This window comes from Aulonocara stuartgranti (genome assembly GCF_965226115.1).
Source record: "Aulonocara stuartgranti genome assembly, chromosome: 3".
Lineage (NCBI taxonomy): Eukaryota > Metazoa > Chordata > Actinopteri > Cichliformes > Cichlidae > Aulonocara > Aulonocara stuartgranti.
This window is the reverse complement of record NC_138941.1, coordinates 43838502-43856256: the sequence shown is the minus strand read 5'-3', so window position 1 is coordinate 43856256 and position 17755 is coordinate 43838502. Positions and strand designations below refer to the sequence as shown.

The window sequence follows — 17755 nt, the reverse complement described above, 5'->3', positions numbered from 1 at the left end:
GGTCATAAGATCTCCTACAGGAAGTGACTGAGCTTGAGAAAAATAAATACAGTGTCCTTAACGGAGTTAGAAGAACAGAAGATTTCTGAAAAGATTCAAACATACAGCTCTGCTATCACTTCCAACATAAATGAAGATGGGAAACTAAACAGCAGTGACATTTGTAAGGTTACTGAAGTTGGGTTAGGTGGTAGCCCACACCCCCCGCGCACACGAACGCACGAACACATCCTCCAACCACACACACTCATATTTTGCTCCATTGCGGTTTATTTCACACCTCAAACATTTAGTAAACAATTAAGCAAATACAAGTAATCTGCAGGTAGTAGGAAAATAAACTACTAACTCTTTTACGCTGCGTCCACACCTACACGGGTATTTTTGACAACGCAGCTGTTTTGTCCACACGTAAATGGCGTTTGTAATCACCAAAAACTGAAATTTTTTAAAACTCCTTTTTTGCGTTTACGTGTGGACAAGGAATACAGAGTTCGTCATGCAACATCAAAGGTATGTGCCTTTTTTCACATCGCCACGTTATTGTTTACATGAGATGAATTGCTATCAATAAATTTTTCAAAAAATGCCTCTCTGTGCAAAATGGGTTCAAAACATAAACAACTGTTGGATACTGTTTGTCCGTGATTTAGACAGGGGGAACAAATTGTGGCAGGATCAGCCTGATATTATTTGTATCCCGCTGTAACTTTACTGTATAAAGAGCTAACAGCTCCAAAATGTCCAAAGTAGTTAGTCATTACAACAACATGTGTGTGTGAACTAAAAATCAAGAATGTGGGATACTGTTTGTCTGTGATTTGGAGAGCCCAGCGCTGCTCCCGACGCAGGGAAAACCAATTCTACAGGGGAGACCTACCTTGGCACTTGTGCAGGTGAAGCCAAAGGGCAGATATGCTTCACCATATTTTCTAGTCTTTGGCTTAGAATGAAGTTGCTTTGGAAACATATTCAGTTATGCAAGTTATGCAGGCTTGTTTGCACAACAAGGCTAAATAATTATATAAACTTTTCTGAATCTAAATATTGTACTTTGGTAGAATTAAATAATAAGTGTAATGCAGGTCTATGATGATTTTTAGTGCTACTATGATTCTGGTTCTGTCTTGGTTAAGTCCTCAGTAGTTCTGATTTTGAACTGTTGTAGTCCTGTTTTAATTCCGGATCAGTTCTGGGTCTGGTTGAATTGGGGTTTAGTCCTCGTGTCTTGATACAGCCCTGACTTTGTTCTGCCTTGCTGCTTAATTAAAAAACTAGTTTAAGGTGTCCTGCACATGTGAAATATATTTTTTTCCTATGTGAAGTCATTCTTTTTTGAACAAAACTCAAAACAGAGCATATTAATCTTTCAGTCATTTCTACCCCCCCCCCCCCCCAAGAAAAAAACAAAAAATCCCACATGCATACTACCCTTTTGGGCTAAGCCCCGGGTGTTTCAAATGTCTGGCTCCGCCTCTGCCACACATAGGAAGGAAGATAGATCAACGAGGAAACAGCACACAGGAGGGAGACATGGCTTAACCTAAATAACGTGAAGAGACAGGGGGACGCAAAACAGAACACACCGATGTCAGACATGGGCCTTCAAAGTAAAACAGGAAACACACTGACTGAACTGAGAGACACCATACCGACAGAGTACAGAGGGCAAACACAGGCAGAGATGACTAGACACTAAACTAAACCTACCCCAACACGATAATAATGATAATAATGATCAGAAAGCACAATTGAAGATCAGAACCTAAACCATAATACACAATAGTACAAAAACACAAGAAACAGAAGATGCTGGGTCAAAAGGACCCAGAACTGTGGCAGTAGCTGATAAACAGTCATGTGTCACGCAACTCTATCTGGTGTGTTGGAGCAAAAAACATGAAGGAGTATAAGTCAACTTGAACAGGTTTCTTTTTCAGCAAACACCACAGAACACTGCAAAGTGAATAATATATCAGGTTTAATAAAGAAATGATTTATATGACACGTAATCAGATAACAAAAACTACTGACAAAAAAAGTTAATCAACTTATAATATTGTTTTAAAAAAGCTTTTTGAAATGAGTCAAATGATACGTATTCAATTCAAGGTAACAGAAAAACATACTTAAAGAAATAAATAAATGAATAAGTGCTTATGCTAATGTGAAAACAGATCCTAATCTCAACGCTTGCCATCACTTTATAATAAAGCTCTATTTTAATAATACAGTCCATTAGCTTTTTTCCCCCACAATGATCTCTTCAATTCAGATTTGGGACCGAATCTACTTGCTTGAAAACTTATTGAAGGTACTCATTACCAAGAGCTGTTTGTGGCTTGATTTCAGAGTAAACGTCTTCATCAGTTGCTGCAGGAGCTGGATTTTCATACAAATAAAGACATCATTAGTCAAAGTTAATTGCCAGTAACCTCTTACTTACATACGACAGCTGTTCGTTTTTATACAGTTTTCTTTGATCTGTAAAAAAAATTGTAAATGAGACAGAAAGAGAAATAAATTATTGATTGTATTACTTTACTTACATTTGTCTCTCTTGGATTTAGCTTTATTGTAGTAGACCTGTGTGTAGAACTGGCTGTCATCTAAAAGAGGATGGACAGATGCTCAGCATAAACAAAGGGTGGAACGATTTTTCTGTCAGTCAACACCAAACTTATCACATGAACTGACTGAAGGAGGTTCTCGCTCTATTAAAAGGTGAGATTTCCTGATGACCCCTTGCTGTCATGTTTAAAAATCTGTTTCTTTCTCTGCTGCTGTTAGCTCTCATTTCAGTGTCAGAGAAGCTCAACCCTCCTCCACCCGTGCAGAGGATTACAGATTACTGCTGTCTTCATATTCCTTCTGATTCTGGGAGACACAGCAAACCTTCTGGCAACAGCAAGTGTGGACGATCCATCCTGAAGGAGCTGGTCTACCTATCCAACTAGAATGGGATGCAGGTACTGTTGTCATTTTTGGGCTTGCCATTTTGTTGCCTCTCCAGTGAACCTGCTGTCACTTTTAGCAGGTCATATGGAGTCACCATGGTTTATGCTTCCTAACTGGATGTATTTATGCCTCTTAAATTTAACTGGCTTTTGTTTTATTTATTTATTTTTGAGGAATGCACATGACAAGCAGACAGCATGTTTCTTCGTCTCTGTTAGAAGGCTCATATGAATGAATGATTTTAAATTTAATATAGATACTACTGTCCTATGAAAACATCTAATCTACTGTATTTCATGTTTTTATAACATCAAATTCTTACCTTTCATTGTGAAGTTTTTTAACTCAATCAAAGAATATGTGAAATCCCCAGATTCAGCTGGAACAGAGTTACATAGTCATACATAAATAAACATCACACAGACTCTATATACCTTATTGCCTTATTTATGTACTTTACCATTTTGTGTGTCGTCGCAGTCTTTGATTGATTCATAGAAACAAGCATCATCTACAAAATCAAGGCTGATGTTAAAATAACTAAAAAAATTTAAAAAAACATAAAAAATACTGATACTCAAAGCCATGTAAATATATTAAATGTGGTTACAACATTACAAACAGCAAATGCATAGCATTTTTACATCACTATAAACTTTCCAAAGAACATTTAAAAAGAATAAAGAAAACAAAAATGAAATGACAATTTCTGGGTAGATGATCAGATACATATACAAATTTTAATTATTAACCACTATAGTATGTGGATAGCATCCACTTCCTTATTTAGTACATTTGTTACATATTTACATTACAGACCAACAGCAACAATAATAGCAAACAAAGGCTGACCTTGGAGAGGAGAACTGTTTTGTCTCTCAATTTCATTCTGATTTGTGTTCTGAGTCCTGGTGGAACATAAGGTGAAGTAAAACAGTAGATTATTATTATTATTATTATTATTATTATTATTATTATTATTATTATTTAAGAAACACAGGATTTAATTCTTGTATGCTAAAAAGAGAAGTGAAATGTGAACCAACCTGACAAAGAATGAATCTGTAAAAAAAGACAATTACTTTTTTTAGTGTTGTAACACTACATGCAGCTTTTTAAACACATCATAGATCATATTCAATCTAATACCAGAAGAAAATGGTCTCACCCTTTGACCGCTTGAAGACATACAACAACAGAAGAAGAAGAAGAAGAATCAGTAAAATTCCACAAAGGAGTCCAACAATCAACCAGGTGAGAAATGAAGATCGTTCAGGCTCAGGTACTGCTGTAATAAATAATATACCCTAATTAGATTATTATGATGTGAATCACCACCACAATTTACATAGGGAGTTTACAAAACATGTCAGCTATATTACAATGTTCTTAATAATAACTGATAATTGCACCTTTTATTGCAATCTGTGGTGGGGTTTTTTTTCCTGCTTTATTTGTCATCAATTCATATTCCCATTCACTGTCTTCTTTGTCGATCTTATACTTTTCATATATACACTCAACAAAAAAATAAACGCAACACCTTTGTTACTGCTCCCATTCCCCATGGGATGGACGTAGAGACCTAAAATTCATTCCAGATACACAATATAACCATGTGGTCACAAATCAGTCCAAATGTGTGGTAGTGGGCACATCTGCTATATTGAGATAATCCATCCCACCTCACAGATGTGCCACATCAGGATGCTGATCTGACATCATGAGTAGTGCACAGGTGTACCTCAGACTGCCCACAACAAAAGGCCACCCTGGAATGTGCAGTTTTGTCTCACAGCAAAATGCCACAGATGCCACAAGCAATGAGGGAGCGTGCAACTGGCATGCTGACAGCAGGAATGTCAACCAGATCTGTCGCCCGTGCATTGAATGTTCATTTCTCAACCATAAGCCGTCTCCACAGGCGTTTCAGAGAATATGGCAGCACATCCAACCGGCCTCACAACCGCAGACCTCGTGTAACCACACCAGCCCAGGACCTCCACATCCAGCAGGTTCACCTCCAAGATCGTCTGAGACCAGCCACCCAGACAGCTGCTGGAACAATTGGTTTGCACAACCAAACAATTTCTGCACAAACTGTCAGAAACCGTCTCAGGGACGCTCAACTGCATGCACGTCGTCCTCATCGGGGTCTTGACCTGACTCCAGCTCGTCGCCGTAACAGACTTGTGTGGGCAAATGCTCACATTCGATGGCGTCTGGCACGTTGGAGAGGTGTGCGCTTCACGGATGAATCATGGTTCACATTGTTCAGGGCAGATGGCAGCTGAGAATGTCCCAGTTCTTGCATGGCCAGCATACTCACCGGACATGTCACCCATTGAGCATGTTCGGGATGTGCTTGACCGGCGTATACGACAGCGTGTACCAGTTCCCACGAATATCCAACAACCTCGCACAGCCATTGACGTGGAGTGGACCAACATTCCACAGGCCACAATTGACAATCTGATAGACTCCATGCGACGATGTGTTGCACTGCATGAGGCAAATGGTGGTCACACCAGATACTGACCGGTTCTGGGTCCCCAGACCCCCAATAGCGCAAAAAACTGCACATTCCAGGGTGGCCTTTTGTTGTGGGCAGTCTGAGGTACACCTGTGCACTACTCATGATGTCAGATCAGCATCCTGATGTGGCACACCTGTGAGGTGGGATGGATTATCTCAATATGGCAGATGTGCCCACTACCACACATTTGGACTGATTTGTGACCACTGTTTGGGAGGGATGGTTATATTGTGTATCTGGAATGAATTTTAGGTCTCTACGTCCATCCCATGGGGAATGGGAGCAGTAACAAAGGTGTTGCGTTTATATTTTTGTTGAGTGTATATAAATGACTAATGACAATATTGATTTCCACATTCTTTATTCCTGGAATATTCACTCTTTGATAGTGATGGAAAACTCACCCTTTTTATCAATCCTGACTGACTGGCTGTCCTCTGTGTAGTAAACTGGGTTTCCTCTTCCTCCTCTGCACCTGTAGAGTCCTTCCTGTGAGACACTGATTTGTCCATTTGGGTAGAAAACTCCATCTTGTATGATCAGAGGTTCAGATGAGTTCTCATCTCTGTACCAGTAGTATTTCCATCCAGATGATGATGATGAGTTCACAGAGCAGGTCAGGGTCACATTTCCTCCTACTGGGATGTTTCTCATATCAGATGTTATTTGGGACTTTGGTTGATCTGCTGTTGAGTTAAGATAGAAAAAGAAAAAAAGTAAATATATTATACTGTACACAAAGGTCAGGATCTACACTGTACTAATGTTACAAGCCTTCATTTCCCCTCTTGTCCACCTCTGCTTCAGTTTCCAAAAACAAATACAAGGAAAAGAGACCAAACTGAAATGGTACGAGCACATCACATTTTTATCACCCAACATTGTAAAAGCAGTGTTTCCCCTTTCCTACTCCATGTATAAAAAAATACTTTTACTTTTTTTGTGTGATTCTTTGTAGGTCCCACTGCAACAACAAATTCGTGAGATAACCCAACAAGTGTTAGTAAGCTTAGTCTCAGATGTCAGACCACTCAGGAGGAGATGAACATGCTTTACAGAGAAACCAGCCATCTTCCCATGTCATAAAAAAAATCCCTTTTTAGTTTGGAAAAAAAGGCTCAAAACTCACAAATTACTGTTCATTAACTCAATAAACTCCTGGTCCAAACTTAATAAATAAATTCTAAAAATGTTCACAACACTTGGCTCTGTAAATGATGATCAATGTCACCAAATCATTATACATAGTTCTAGGATGTCTCATCCCACCTTAATCCAGCTGAACAAGGGAAATAGACTACTGATTATAGCTCTATCAGTCACCATGGCAACAAGTAAAAAATGAGTAAATTATTAGTAAGGAAAATTTTGACATCTCCTCCTGAAATATTACAACAACAAACCTACATCCATATGCTCTTTAACCTCCTACAAAACTTATTTTCTTCTTTTTACATTTTTTTCTCACTCGGCACGCCCAGCTGTGAGCCCTTTCTGTGGGTGCATAGACAGTGCACAGGCTACAACCTCCTCCATGCATCTGAACTCACGCACAAGGCTCAGATTATGTCCACTCTGGTTTTACTTCCATACCAATGGGTTCAGATTGTAGTAATGACTGGGTGTCAAGCTAAATCTGGCAACCTAATCATTTTTCCCCTCTTTATTTATGTTAATATTGCACTCAAGTGATGGAGCAGCAGGTCAGCATTGCGGTGACATCATTAGCCGTGTGCAGATCCAAACTCAGCACCAGGTCCTAAAGTCAAACGAACACTGTGGCATCACTGAGAGTTACAAACTGTCTAAATTCTTTCATCTTTAATAAAATGATCAGTGTTGTTGCTCTACCAGGTGTAACGATTAAATTTGACATCCAGGCATTCATGAAAACAGAATTTATGAAATTTAACAGAGTCAGAAGCTAGCAGGAAGTTACCTAAGGTGGTAACATGGTATAAAGATGATATACCATGTTCTGACTGAGGGAATTCTGAAAAATTCAAAGTACAGCTCTGCTATCACTTCCGACCTCAATAAAAACAGGGAACTAAACAGCAGTGATGTTTTTAGGGTTACTGAAGAGGCTAGCTGGTATATTTTGAAGTGACACGGGGTGACTAGCTACACATCTACGTATAGCATAATATAAACACATTAGCACAGTTAAGCTGGAGGATGAACACTAATTTTTTTCAAGTTGATAAAAGTTAACGTGGGGGTTCCCAATGGTTAGGGACAAATGCAATGGTATGGCAGGATGCTGTAAACAGAACAAACTTAAGTCAGGGGAACAACTGAGATAATCCATCCAAAATACGAGGTTAGTCATTAACGCAGAGCTTCCCAAAGTGTGGGGCCCGGCCCCTGGGGGGGTGCACTGCTAGCATAATGGACAGGTTTTTTGACGGGGCGCCCACACAAACGCAAAGCAGGAGATGCAGCATTTTTCTTGTGAAACAAAGGGGGTTGCGAAAAAAGTTTGGAAACCACTGCATTAACATACTGCTGTATGGGCTCTAGGTGCATCGTAAGGTTTTCAAAACTGAGTTTTAAAATGAATAGTTCTAATAAAAAGCGAGGCAGACTGACAGTGATAACTGACTTTTTTGGGGGTTTTGTTCAGATTAAATAGAACAAGATACAAAGCATTAAAACATGTTAAAGACACAACAGCCTTAATAAATGAAGAGTAATTTGGACCCGGAAGCAGGGTTCATCACATCCTCACTTAAAGACTGGATACCAGTTGAAAGTTGATGACAAAGTGGTGACAAACTGTCTACAATGAGGCAACTATCAGGTGCAGCTCTTTGTCTGACTAACAATGTAACATGCTTTGTAGACCATTGAATTCATCCTGTGCTGACCATTATGACATTTGTCAAATGGAGATCACACAACAAACATGACTTACTTGATGCTGACAATGTGAAGGCTTCACTCCACTCTGTTGAAGAATATGAGTCATCTCTGCATCGACTCTTACACATGTAGTCTCCACTGCTGGACTCAGAAACTCTGAATGTCACATCATTATTGTGTGTCCACTGTGTGGGTGTCCTGGGTCCTCTCCATTCATACCACCACTCAGTGGTTTCACCTCCTTCCTGCACCTCACATGTCAGAGTGATCATCTCACCACTGAATATCTGAGGCCAGTTGGGTTGTTGTTTTACAACAACTTTATTGGAAACTGTTCACACATATTAACAGTTGAGATACAAACAGAAACATGAAATCAACACAGAAAACTTAACATTGTACGTTTGATAATCATGACTGAATGTATATTTCAAACTAAATGACTGAACTCACAGGTTTTCTCAATGGTGACATCATCACTTCTATCAGTGTAGTAAACTGGGTTTCCTCTTGTTCCTCTGCAGCTGTAGATTCCTCCTTCAGATACTCTGATATCTCTGTTTTGTTGATCTCTGATTTTACCTTCAGAGGTTCTTTGGGTTCGTCTGAACCACTCATATTTCCATCCATCAGAGCTCTGCACAGAGCAGGTCAGTGTCACACTGCCCCCTACTGGTATGATTGTTGTTCCTGCTTTCACTGTGGCCCTGGGTTTATGTGCTAATATGAAATAAAATATACACATCATGATCTATTATAAAGCTACACTTTAAAATATGTTTTCAGTGGATTCAATTTCTGACTTGAGGTAAAATCTACATATTTCACTATGATCATATTTCAGTTTTGTTTTTTGTTTTTTTAATTTTTATTTTCTTTCCGGTGTCCATCTCAACACTGTTCCAGTGGTGTAGTAAATCTTACATCCCAACAAAAGAATGGTATAGCAGTTTTTCAGTTTTCTGGCCTGAAGAAGTCGCACTTAATTAATACATGAACAAAATAGTGAACTACTTGTAACTAATTAGTAAAGTAATGCAGTTCACTGCTGAATGATAGACAATGATGGGTTAAGAGGGATTTGTATTTGTATGATTTTTGCTTAGATAACAGAAGTTTTTTTTCTAATTTCATTCACAAGTGCTGCTGTTACACATTAAAACGAATATGATGCATTATAGAGTGCATTAGCATTGTGTATATTGTGAGCAAAGTAACATGTAAGAAACAGTGGTTGTGTTCAAAGTTTCAAGTTTCCATGACAACATTAATCAAATGTACACTGTATTTTATCATCCAGATTAGTGTTTAAATGTATCGTTTGTTTTTTCACTGAGGACTTACCTAATACAGTTAGAGAGACAGTATTACTGTGCTTTGGTTTATGTGAGCTCTTTGTACGACTTGAGCACTGGTATTCACCACTGTCACCAGTAGATCTAATTTCTAATCTGTAGTTTTTCAGTGTGTTGTACTGGATAAATTCTCGACCATTCTTGTTAATTTTGTATTCCAATTTACTGTCTTTTCCTTTGTTCATGTTACATTTGAAGGTAACAAACTCCCCGGTGAAAAAAATGGACCAGCTGGGTTGAATAGTTAGCACAGCATCTAGATTCAAACACAAGGACAATATAAGCAATCTGAAATACTTTTATGACATCAAAGGCAACATCTGTGTTGATGTTTTCATAAAATGAGAAACGTATTAAAAATGAATAAATAAAAACAGAAATGGAAAGTGTTTAAGGGTGAGTATGCAGTATTTTCTGTTCAATCTTTACTAAATAGATAAAAAGGAAGTGTATTGGACATTTCTTTACTCTATATATTGATCACTTTAGTATTATTAATATCACTTGCTCACTTAGTTATATGCATGTACAATAGCACCCCAAATGGGCCTTATGCTCTATCACACATACACATACAGACAGAGTGGGGCCATTGTGAGTTCAGGTGAGATCTTATACAGACAGACAGTGAAACTCCCATCCTTATCTCAGAGAAGATCGAGGGAGGATTCGGGATGTAATTCTTTAGGTGCTAAGTAAGAAAACAGCGTCGTAATTCTTAAACTCTGAAGAGAAGGATTTAAGGATGAGGCTGAAGGTATCGCCCCCTCGTGACATGGGCCAACTTCAATTTCCTTTGTCTCTAAGTTTGGTCAAGGTATAAAAGGACAGCTGGAAGACTTTGGTCTCTGGGGAGTAGTGATGGGAATAACAGCGTTACTAACAGCGTTACTTTTTTCAGTAATTACTATTCCTATCGTTACAACGGCATTACCGTTGCTAACAAGAAAATGCGGTGTGGCCCGTTACTATTTTTCAACAAACAGACGGTTGAAGCTGTGTTCAGCTTACTACACCCTATATCAGTTGCACGGAAGTAGCTGACTACGTAAGTAATCTGGAAGCTACAGCTTTAACCCTTTAAGACCTACCATAGAACCAAGTCCACCAGAGCTTATATTATATTTTTACATGCTGTGGAGCCATTTATGGGAGCATTTCAAGTTGCTATACATCAATACAACCATTATAGCCCAAATTTTAATAATATGTATTCATTAAGTGCATAGTAATTACATAAATTGCAAAAAAGTGCAATAAACTACAAAAAAATTGAAAATCGTTTTTGTTTTTTTAACATATATTTGTAGTTAGAGAAATTTAAGAGGCTTATCCCTCAAAACTGTAAATACAAAAAAGTTGCACAAACTAGTTTCCCACCACAGGAAATTTATTTTGAGTGTCTTCATAGTTTTATTTTTGAAATACACCAATTTTTATATACTGCAGGAAAAAACGAAATATTACAATGCAAATTTGTAAAAAAGCAGCATATGCATCAAAATAAACTATTTCCAGCAGTGCAATTTGAGTCCTAAGCATCCCAGAAACAACACAGAAAGTCATAAAGTCAAAGATAACTTTTAAAAACACAAGTATAGGCTCATTAGGCCCTGATAGTAAAAAACTACATTTCCGCGAAAATGATGTCACTTCCGGTTTTGGGCAGGTAATGGCGGACATGCGAAAATTCGCACTGACGTCTATTCTAACATAGGAAGTGTTATGAACAGCTTATCGGATCGGCAAAGCGTGTTTCTGGAATATTATGTTTTTGTTGCTGCAAGCGCTTTTTATGCAGTTTTTGCAAAGCTATATGTGGAAGGAAACTGTGACCGAGGACAAGCTGATGGCATAAGATGTAAGTACAACTCCTTCGGTTTCATATGCAAAAAAATTATTGCGCTAGCTCACGTGGTTGCAGCACTACCGGGATTTAAAAATAGTTACGCAAAACAAAGTGTGCCCGCTCCGACCGGCTTTAAAGGGTTAAGCAGCTATGGGCGCTCCCACTGACGGTAATCACTTTCTGCCCGATGATCACTTTCAAGCACAACAACTGAAGCTAGGGGGGCAAAACAATCGCATGAGTGCTGCTGTTTGACTGAGGAAGAATATAGTAGCCGATCACATGACCACTTCAAGATGACAAAGCAACAAGGTGATATATACCAGTTTTTAAATTGTGTTGATAGGCCACGTAAAACCAGAGTCATGATAAACAATATATATACTTTTTCCTCATAGTTTCTGTCTTAGGACAGCGCTAGCAAGCACTCTCTGCTTATGAGCAAAAAACAAAACAAAAAACAGCCCTTTCGTGTTGGTGGAAAAATGTACCATGTCGACCAATCAAAAATGATGTGGCAACATGACATTTGGTTGTTTAGGAAGAGGGGGGAGGTTTACGAGTGACGGTGAGAGAGAGAGAGAGAGAGAGAGAGAAAGAAAGACAGCAGAAAAAGAGAGAGAGCGAGTTTTGAGATGTGAGAGATTTGTGACGTTTAGCGTGTTTGGAGCGTGTAGTTAATGTGTTGTCTTGTGTAGTTAGTGTGTAGTGTTGTGGGTAATTTTGTGTTGTGTGTCAGAACAATGAGGTGACTGCTGTCTCCAGGTAGAAAAAGGAGTGATACACCTGCTGCTGTCAGACCTGCAGGTATCAGGCTGTGATGTTCTCCTTTATAGTGGACAGACATTTTTGGAATGGCACAAATAATTTGTGTGAAATCTTATTGAATGTAGAACAGCTGATTGTTATGTAAATAGTTTTGAAATGGTTATTTAAAAAAAGGGGTAAAATGTAAATGGCTGCAAATAACTTTGTTGTTTGCAAAACTTGTGCATATGATTTTCAAATTGACAATTTATATTTGCATTTAAAGTTATGAAATATGATTCAATAAACATGTTTGTGGTTGTTACAGTAAAAAAATATAACTTTTTCTACTCGGATTTTATGTTTTTTGTCTGATTTTAGATCAATTGTGTTAATACAGTATGTCAAAATGAAAACAGAACTGTAAATTCAGACACGTGAGGTTGTGCTGAAAAGAATGATACCAAACAAGGCAAAGTAAATAGTTTTTAACCCTTTAAAACCAGCTGGAGTGGACACGCTCCATTTTGCGTAACTATTTTAAAATCTCTGTAGAACTACAACCACGTAAGGTAGCGCAATAAATAAATAATAAATTTTTTGCATATGAAACCAGAGGAGTTGTATTGACATGTTATGCCATTAGCTTGTCCTAAGTCACGGTTTCCTTCCACATATAGCCACAGCCACCCTGGGGCGCACTGACAGAGGCGAGGCTGCCGGACACTGGCACCACCGGACCCTCTGACCCTCTGACCACCACCAGTAGGCAACAGGTGAAGTGTCTTGCCCAAGGACACAACGGAGCCGGGGCTCGAACCGGCAACCTTCCAATTACAAGGCGAACTCCCAACTCTTGAGCCACAATCGCCCCATAATATAATACATAATATAATATTTATTTTCGTTGTTCCTGCAAGATATCAAAATTGGTGTATCTCAAAAATAAAACTATGAAGACACTTAAAATAAATTTCCTGTGGTTGGAAACTATTTTGTGCAACTTTTTTGCATTTACAGTTTTGAGGAATAAACCTCTGAAATCTCTCTAACTAGAAATATATGTAAAAACAAAAACAAAAAAAAAAGATTTTCAATTTTTTTTGTAGTTTATTGCACTTTTTTGCAATTTATGTACTTTCTATGAACCTAGTGCATACATATTACTAAAATGTGGGCTATAACGGTTGTATTGATGCATAGCAACTTGAAATGCTCCCAAAAATGGCACTACAGCATGTATAATATAAAGATAAGCTCTGGTGGACTTGGTTCTATGGTAGGTCTTAAAGGGTTAAAGGTGAAATTGAAATGTAGAAGTAAAATCAAAAGTAGTTAAAAATGGCCAATTATACACTGGACCCCACAGGGTTAGACTTTTTTTTTTCTAAGTAACGCAATAGTTACTTTTCATTATTTTTAGAATCTTGTAACTCAGTTACTAACTCAGTTATTTTTTTGAAGAAGTAACTATAATTAATTACTTTGTCAGTGTTACTTGCCCAGCACTGCTAGGGAGACAATTGGAGTAATTTTGAAGGTATAAAAGGATCAGAGTGGCCGATCTTCAGAGACCAATCTGATGTTGGACTAATGTGTTTCTCTCCATGTTGCAGCACAATATTAAACCACTTTAAATCATCTTCACCTGGTGTTAGCAGTTTATTTTAAAACTTTCACGACAAAAGAAAATAAAAAATTAAAACTGTTCAGTCACCTTGAGCGTGTCCAGTGCAGAGACGTGTACAAAGCACTACAATAAAGACAGAAACTTCAGACATTATCAAACTAAAGAGACTGAAATACAGAAAATAAACAAATAAATGCATGCATAAGCACTTGTGGTTTATCAGTTTCTACTATAATGTGTTATTTTTTTTTTTTTAGTTGTGCATCTGCACCTTATTGTTGTCAATGTCTACGCATGGGACAGTGTGAAACGTAATTTCAATTCCTTTGTATGGCAAGTACATTTGAAGAAATTGACAAATAAAAGTATTCTATTCTATTCTATTCTATTCTATTATCTTATATTATTATGTAAAATGCATCAAATTACTGTTGAGGAAGAAACAAACCTTTCTTAGATAATCTAAACCAGCTCCACTCTGATCTGAGTCAGTGCATCTAATCCAGTCTACAAACAACCATGTTGGTAACAAACATGAGAGTCCGCTGATCACATGACCTGAAATGGTACAAATGACTGATGCTCTGTTCTTCTTACTAAAACATGTTTATGGATCAGTATGAATCAAACAATAGGAGTCAGTGATGTACTCACAGAATAGGCCCAGCTCACAGAGCAAAGTGGCTCCCATCCTCACATCCAGCAGTGACACGTCTGAAAACTTCTACAACTTTCTGTAAAGAGAGAGAGTGAAGCAGCAGCACAGCAGATACCAAAGAGCTGTGAAGGAAACAATAGTTTTTTTTTCTGCTTTCTTCCTTTTACACTAAAATAACAACTTAACAAGATCTGACTACAGCATGCTGTGATGTGTTTATACTATAGTATAATAGTATAATAATATAGTATAATATTTACACAATAGATTCTCAGAACTATTACTAATCTTAATAAATTCATACATCCACTCACACAAAACTATGAATTAGAAACAATAAACATCAACAAATTTGTCTAAACAGTTAAACAAAGTCTCTGAATGCTGTTACACTGCTGGATATAGCAAAAAGTTTTTTCCCCCTGTGGAATTGTTGATACATTGATACATTTGTGGAAACTTGTTATTTTTCTGCTTTCCTCCAGTTTCTTATCAGTCTTCAAATTTCTAACAAATATCTGCTAATATTAAGTAATAAAATTACTTCTCAGTAATATGTTTATTATGGATGCTGGGAGTGCCCTTGATGGACTCTAATATTATACAGTTAATGGTTTTAATGTAATAAACGTCAAAGCCAGACAAAAACTTTGAAAAGCAGTTTGCTTGAAAGTGTTTCACACACTGGAATAACTGCATTGCAAGGCTTAAAACTTGACTGAGGTCTTACAGAAACAGGAGATTGCCTTTGCCTGCTCATTTTGTTATTAAGCAATTTTACCACTGATAATTATTACCCTCACAAACACAACACTACATAAACACCTCATTCAGATTGGTTCAAACTGCTGTAGATGGATAAGTGAACAAAAGCATTATAAAGGAAGAGAATACACTTTTCTTTACACTCTTTCTTTTATGCCACAGAGACAATCCCAAATAGGGTGCTGCTAATATCTAAGCAGCCATTAATTTCTCATACTAAAGGCTGTAACACAAAATTATTATATTGATTCAAATGTAAAGTAAATAAACCACAACATCTCACTCTAAAAACAGCTGGAGTGTGATGGAGGCCACCTGCCACTTAAGTTTTATAAGCAGTTAAGAAAATAGTTTGAGAGATGAATAAAGCATTAACTGATAAACAGAGATGTCATACTCACGGACAGTAAACCTTCACAGCAGGTGTTGTTGATCCATGCACTTTCTCACAGAGCAGTTGAATGTATAACTAAAAATATTTCCTAATTGAAAAAAACTGAGCTCAGTAATGTAAAGTACTGCATTACATCAGGGCCGATTCCTTTAACGTGAAATTCTGGAGTGGTCATAAATTCACACACAGAGAGTGAGCGGCCTCGAGCAAAACTGACATTTAGCAGAAGTGAGCTTGAGGCCAGATGGCGTGCTCTATGTTGTTTCTCTCTTCCTTAAAAGTAGCTGTAACTGCTGCACTCAGTAACCGCACAGTGGGGCAGTTGGGTAATGTTGCCCAAATCAAACATTGGCTAACTTTAAACAGGGACGCTGTTCAAACCACACCAGGTAATGGATGAGTGTCAAGGATTGCTGTGTGGCAGGCAGGAGATTGGGCCCAAAATTCAGGACTCACAACACACAGGAGTGAACTCAAAATACAGCTTTATTTACTGACTCAAGGAAATTATAGAAAACTAAACTACATGGGGAAATTATAACCTAAACTTCAAGGCAACACACAACATGAGGGAGAACACAACACTGACAAAAAGAAACACGGGGCTTAAATACACTGAGGGATAATGAGGGCAATGACACACAGAAGGAGAGCACAGCTGGGAGTAATTAGGCAGGACGAGACAAAGGAAGCAAACTAAAAACACTGGCATGAGACATAGGCCTTCAAAGTAAAACAGGAAACACACCGACTGTATTCATGGATGATGTAAGCAAAATTCTGCTTCTTGTTTGGTTTCCTGATGCACGTCTTTTTTTAAAGATATTAAACCACAACAGAGCTATACTAAGTGTGATTGGACTTTCCACCTGTTGAATTAAATGTGCTTTTTGCTGTTCACTTTAAGAGTTTGTGTTTGGGTTCTCGATCTTGCACCCAAACAGATTCCTTTTTAAAATATTTCCCATGTGGTGAAATTCTGGTTTTAAAGATGGTCATAACTTAGTGGGCAGGATGTGGGTGAGCATGGGGAAAAGAGAAATACTGTTTTGAAACAGAAGTGTGAGGTGAGATTTAATCCTGCTTCCTCTTTGAGCTAACACGTGTGTCCTTAAAAGTAGCTCTGAAAGCTCTATTCACAGAGATTTTTTCTTCCTTTAAACTTTCAGTTACCCTACAGTGGGCCAGTTCCTGGGGCTCATGGGAAAAGTTTGAAGTTAAAGAATCTCTGATAATCACAACATAATAAGCTGTTTAAACTTCAGTAAATGAATTCAGTTTTAGTATATAGTGAAATCAGCTGAGATCAAACTACATCAAGTGTCACTTTACATGAAATCAAAACTCTGTTTCCACTGAGAACACGTCTGCAGAAACTACATTTTTCTGGGGGGGTTTAATGAGTCACTTGCAAACAATGCAAATTCCTGATTTTTGGAGAGCAGAGCAAAGCTGCAAACACAGCAGTATGGATTAGGTAAGCAGTAAATAAACAAGAATGCAGTTTCAACATTTGCACTTCTTGTTTGGTTACATCATCAATGTCCTTTTTATGCATATTCAGTTGCAGCAAGACAAGTGTTAATTGTGCCATGCTTCTAATAGCTTCTAGCAGGATCTATGCTACATGTTTGACATCTAAGAAAATCTGAAAGCAGCAATAAAGGTATGTAAGCAGTTCAGTAGAACACAATCGATTTGGAAATATCATGATCAACAGTTATTAGTGAAATTACAGCTGTGCTTCCTGCACTGCCCCCTAGTGATCAAACGGCTGTTACACTTGATGATGTATCATATTTATAAAGCTCAGTGTTATTGGGTTTGACTGTTATAGTTTACATTCAAGTCAATACAGCATCAGTCACAGCATTTATTTATTTATTTCAACATAATGTATAATACATTATGCAGTACAAATATGTATTGGTGCCCTAATGTAGCATTGCAAAACCTTTATTTAAACCTGTATTGTCAGTTAAACCAGATAATACAAAA

General features: G+C 37.8%; 1 protein-coding gene across 1 annotated transcript; it reads right to left on the bottom strand.

Annotated features, from left to right (window-relative positions):
- Positions 1–1434: 1434 nt before the first annotated feature.
- Positions 1435–15975, bottom strand: LOC309703074 (Fc receptor-like protein 5). Its single transcript, XM_082527777.1, has 15 exons — positions 15765–15975; positions 14595–14674; positions 14028–14063; positions 9704–9970; positions 8813–9079; positions 8412–8690; positions 5899–6180; positions 4127–4246; positions 4005–4020; positions 3811–3866; positions 3419–3469; positions 3281–3337; positions 2550–2609; positions 2326–2382; positions 1435–1543 (listed from the first exon to the last, which is right to left on the bottom strand). The coding sequence occupies exons 2-15, from the start codon at positions 14629–14631 to the stop codon at positions 1539–1541; spliced, it is 1590 nt and encodes a 529-aa protein (XP_082383903.1). The 5' UTR covers positions 14632–14674; positions 15765–15975; the 3' UTR covers positions 1435–1538.
- Positions 15976–17755: the final 1780 nt, after the last annotated feature.

What these genes read in the sequence shown, in the direction of transcription:
- LOC309703074 (XM_082527777.1), bottom strand. Translation starts at nt 14,631, where the DNA reads ATGGGAGCCACTTTGCTCTGTGAGCTGGGCCTATTCT. An exon ending in CTTCACATTGTCAGCATCAA is followed by an intron (nt 6,181 to 8,411) that starts GTAAGTCATGTT and finishes TTAACTCAACAG; the next exon opens with CAGATCAACCAAAGTCCCAA. An exon ending in AAACAGTTCTCCTCTCCAAG is followed by an intron (nt 3,470 to 3,810) that starts GTCAGCCTTTGT and finishes TTGATTTTGTAG; the next exon opens with ATGATGCTTGTTTCTATGAA.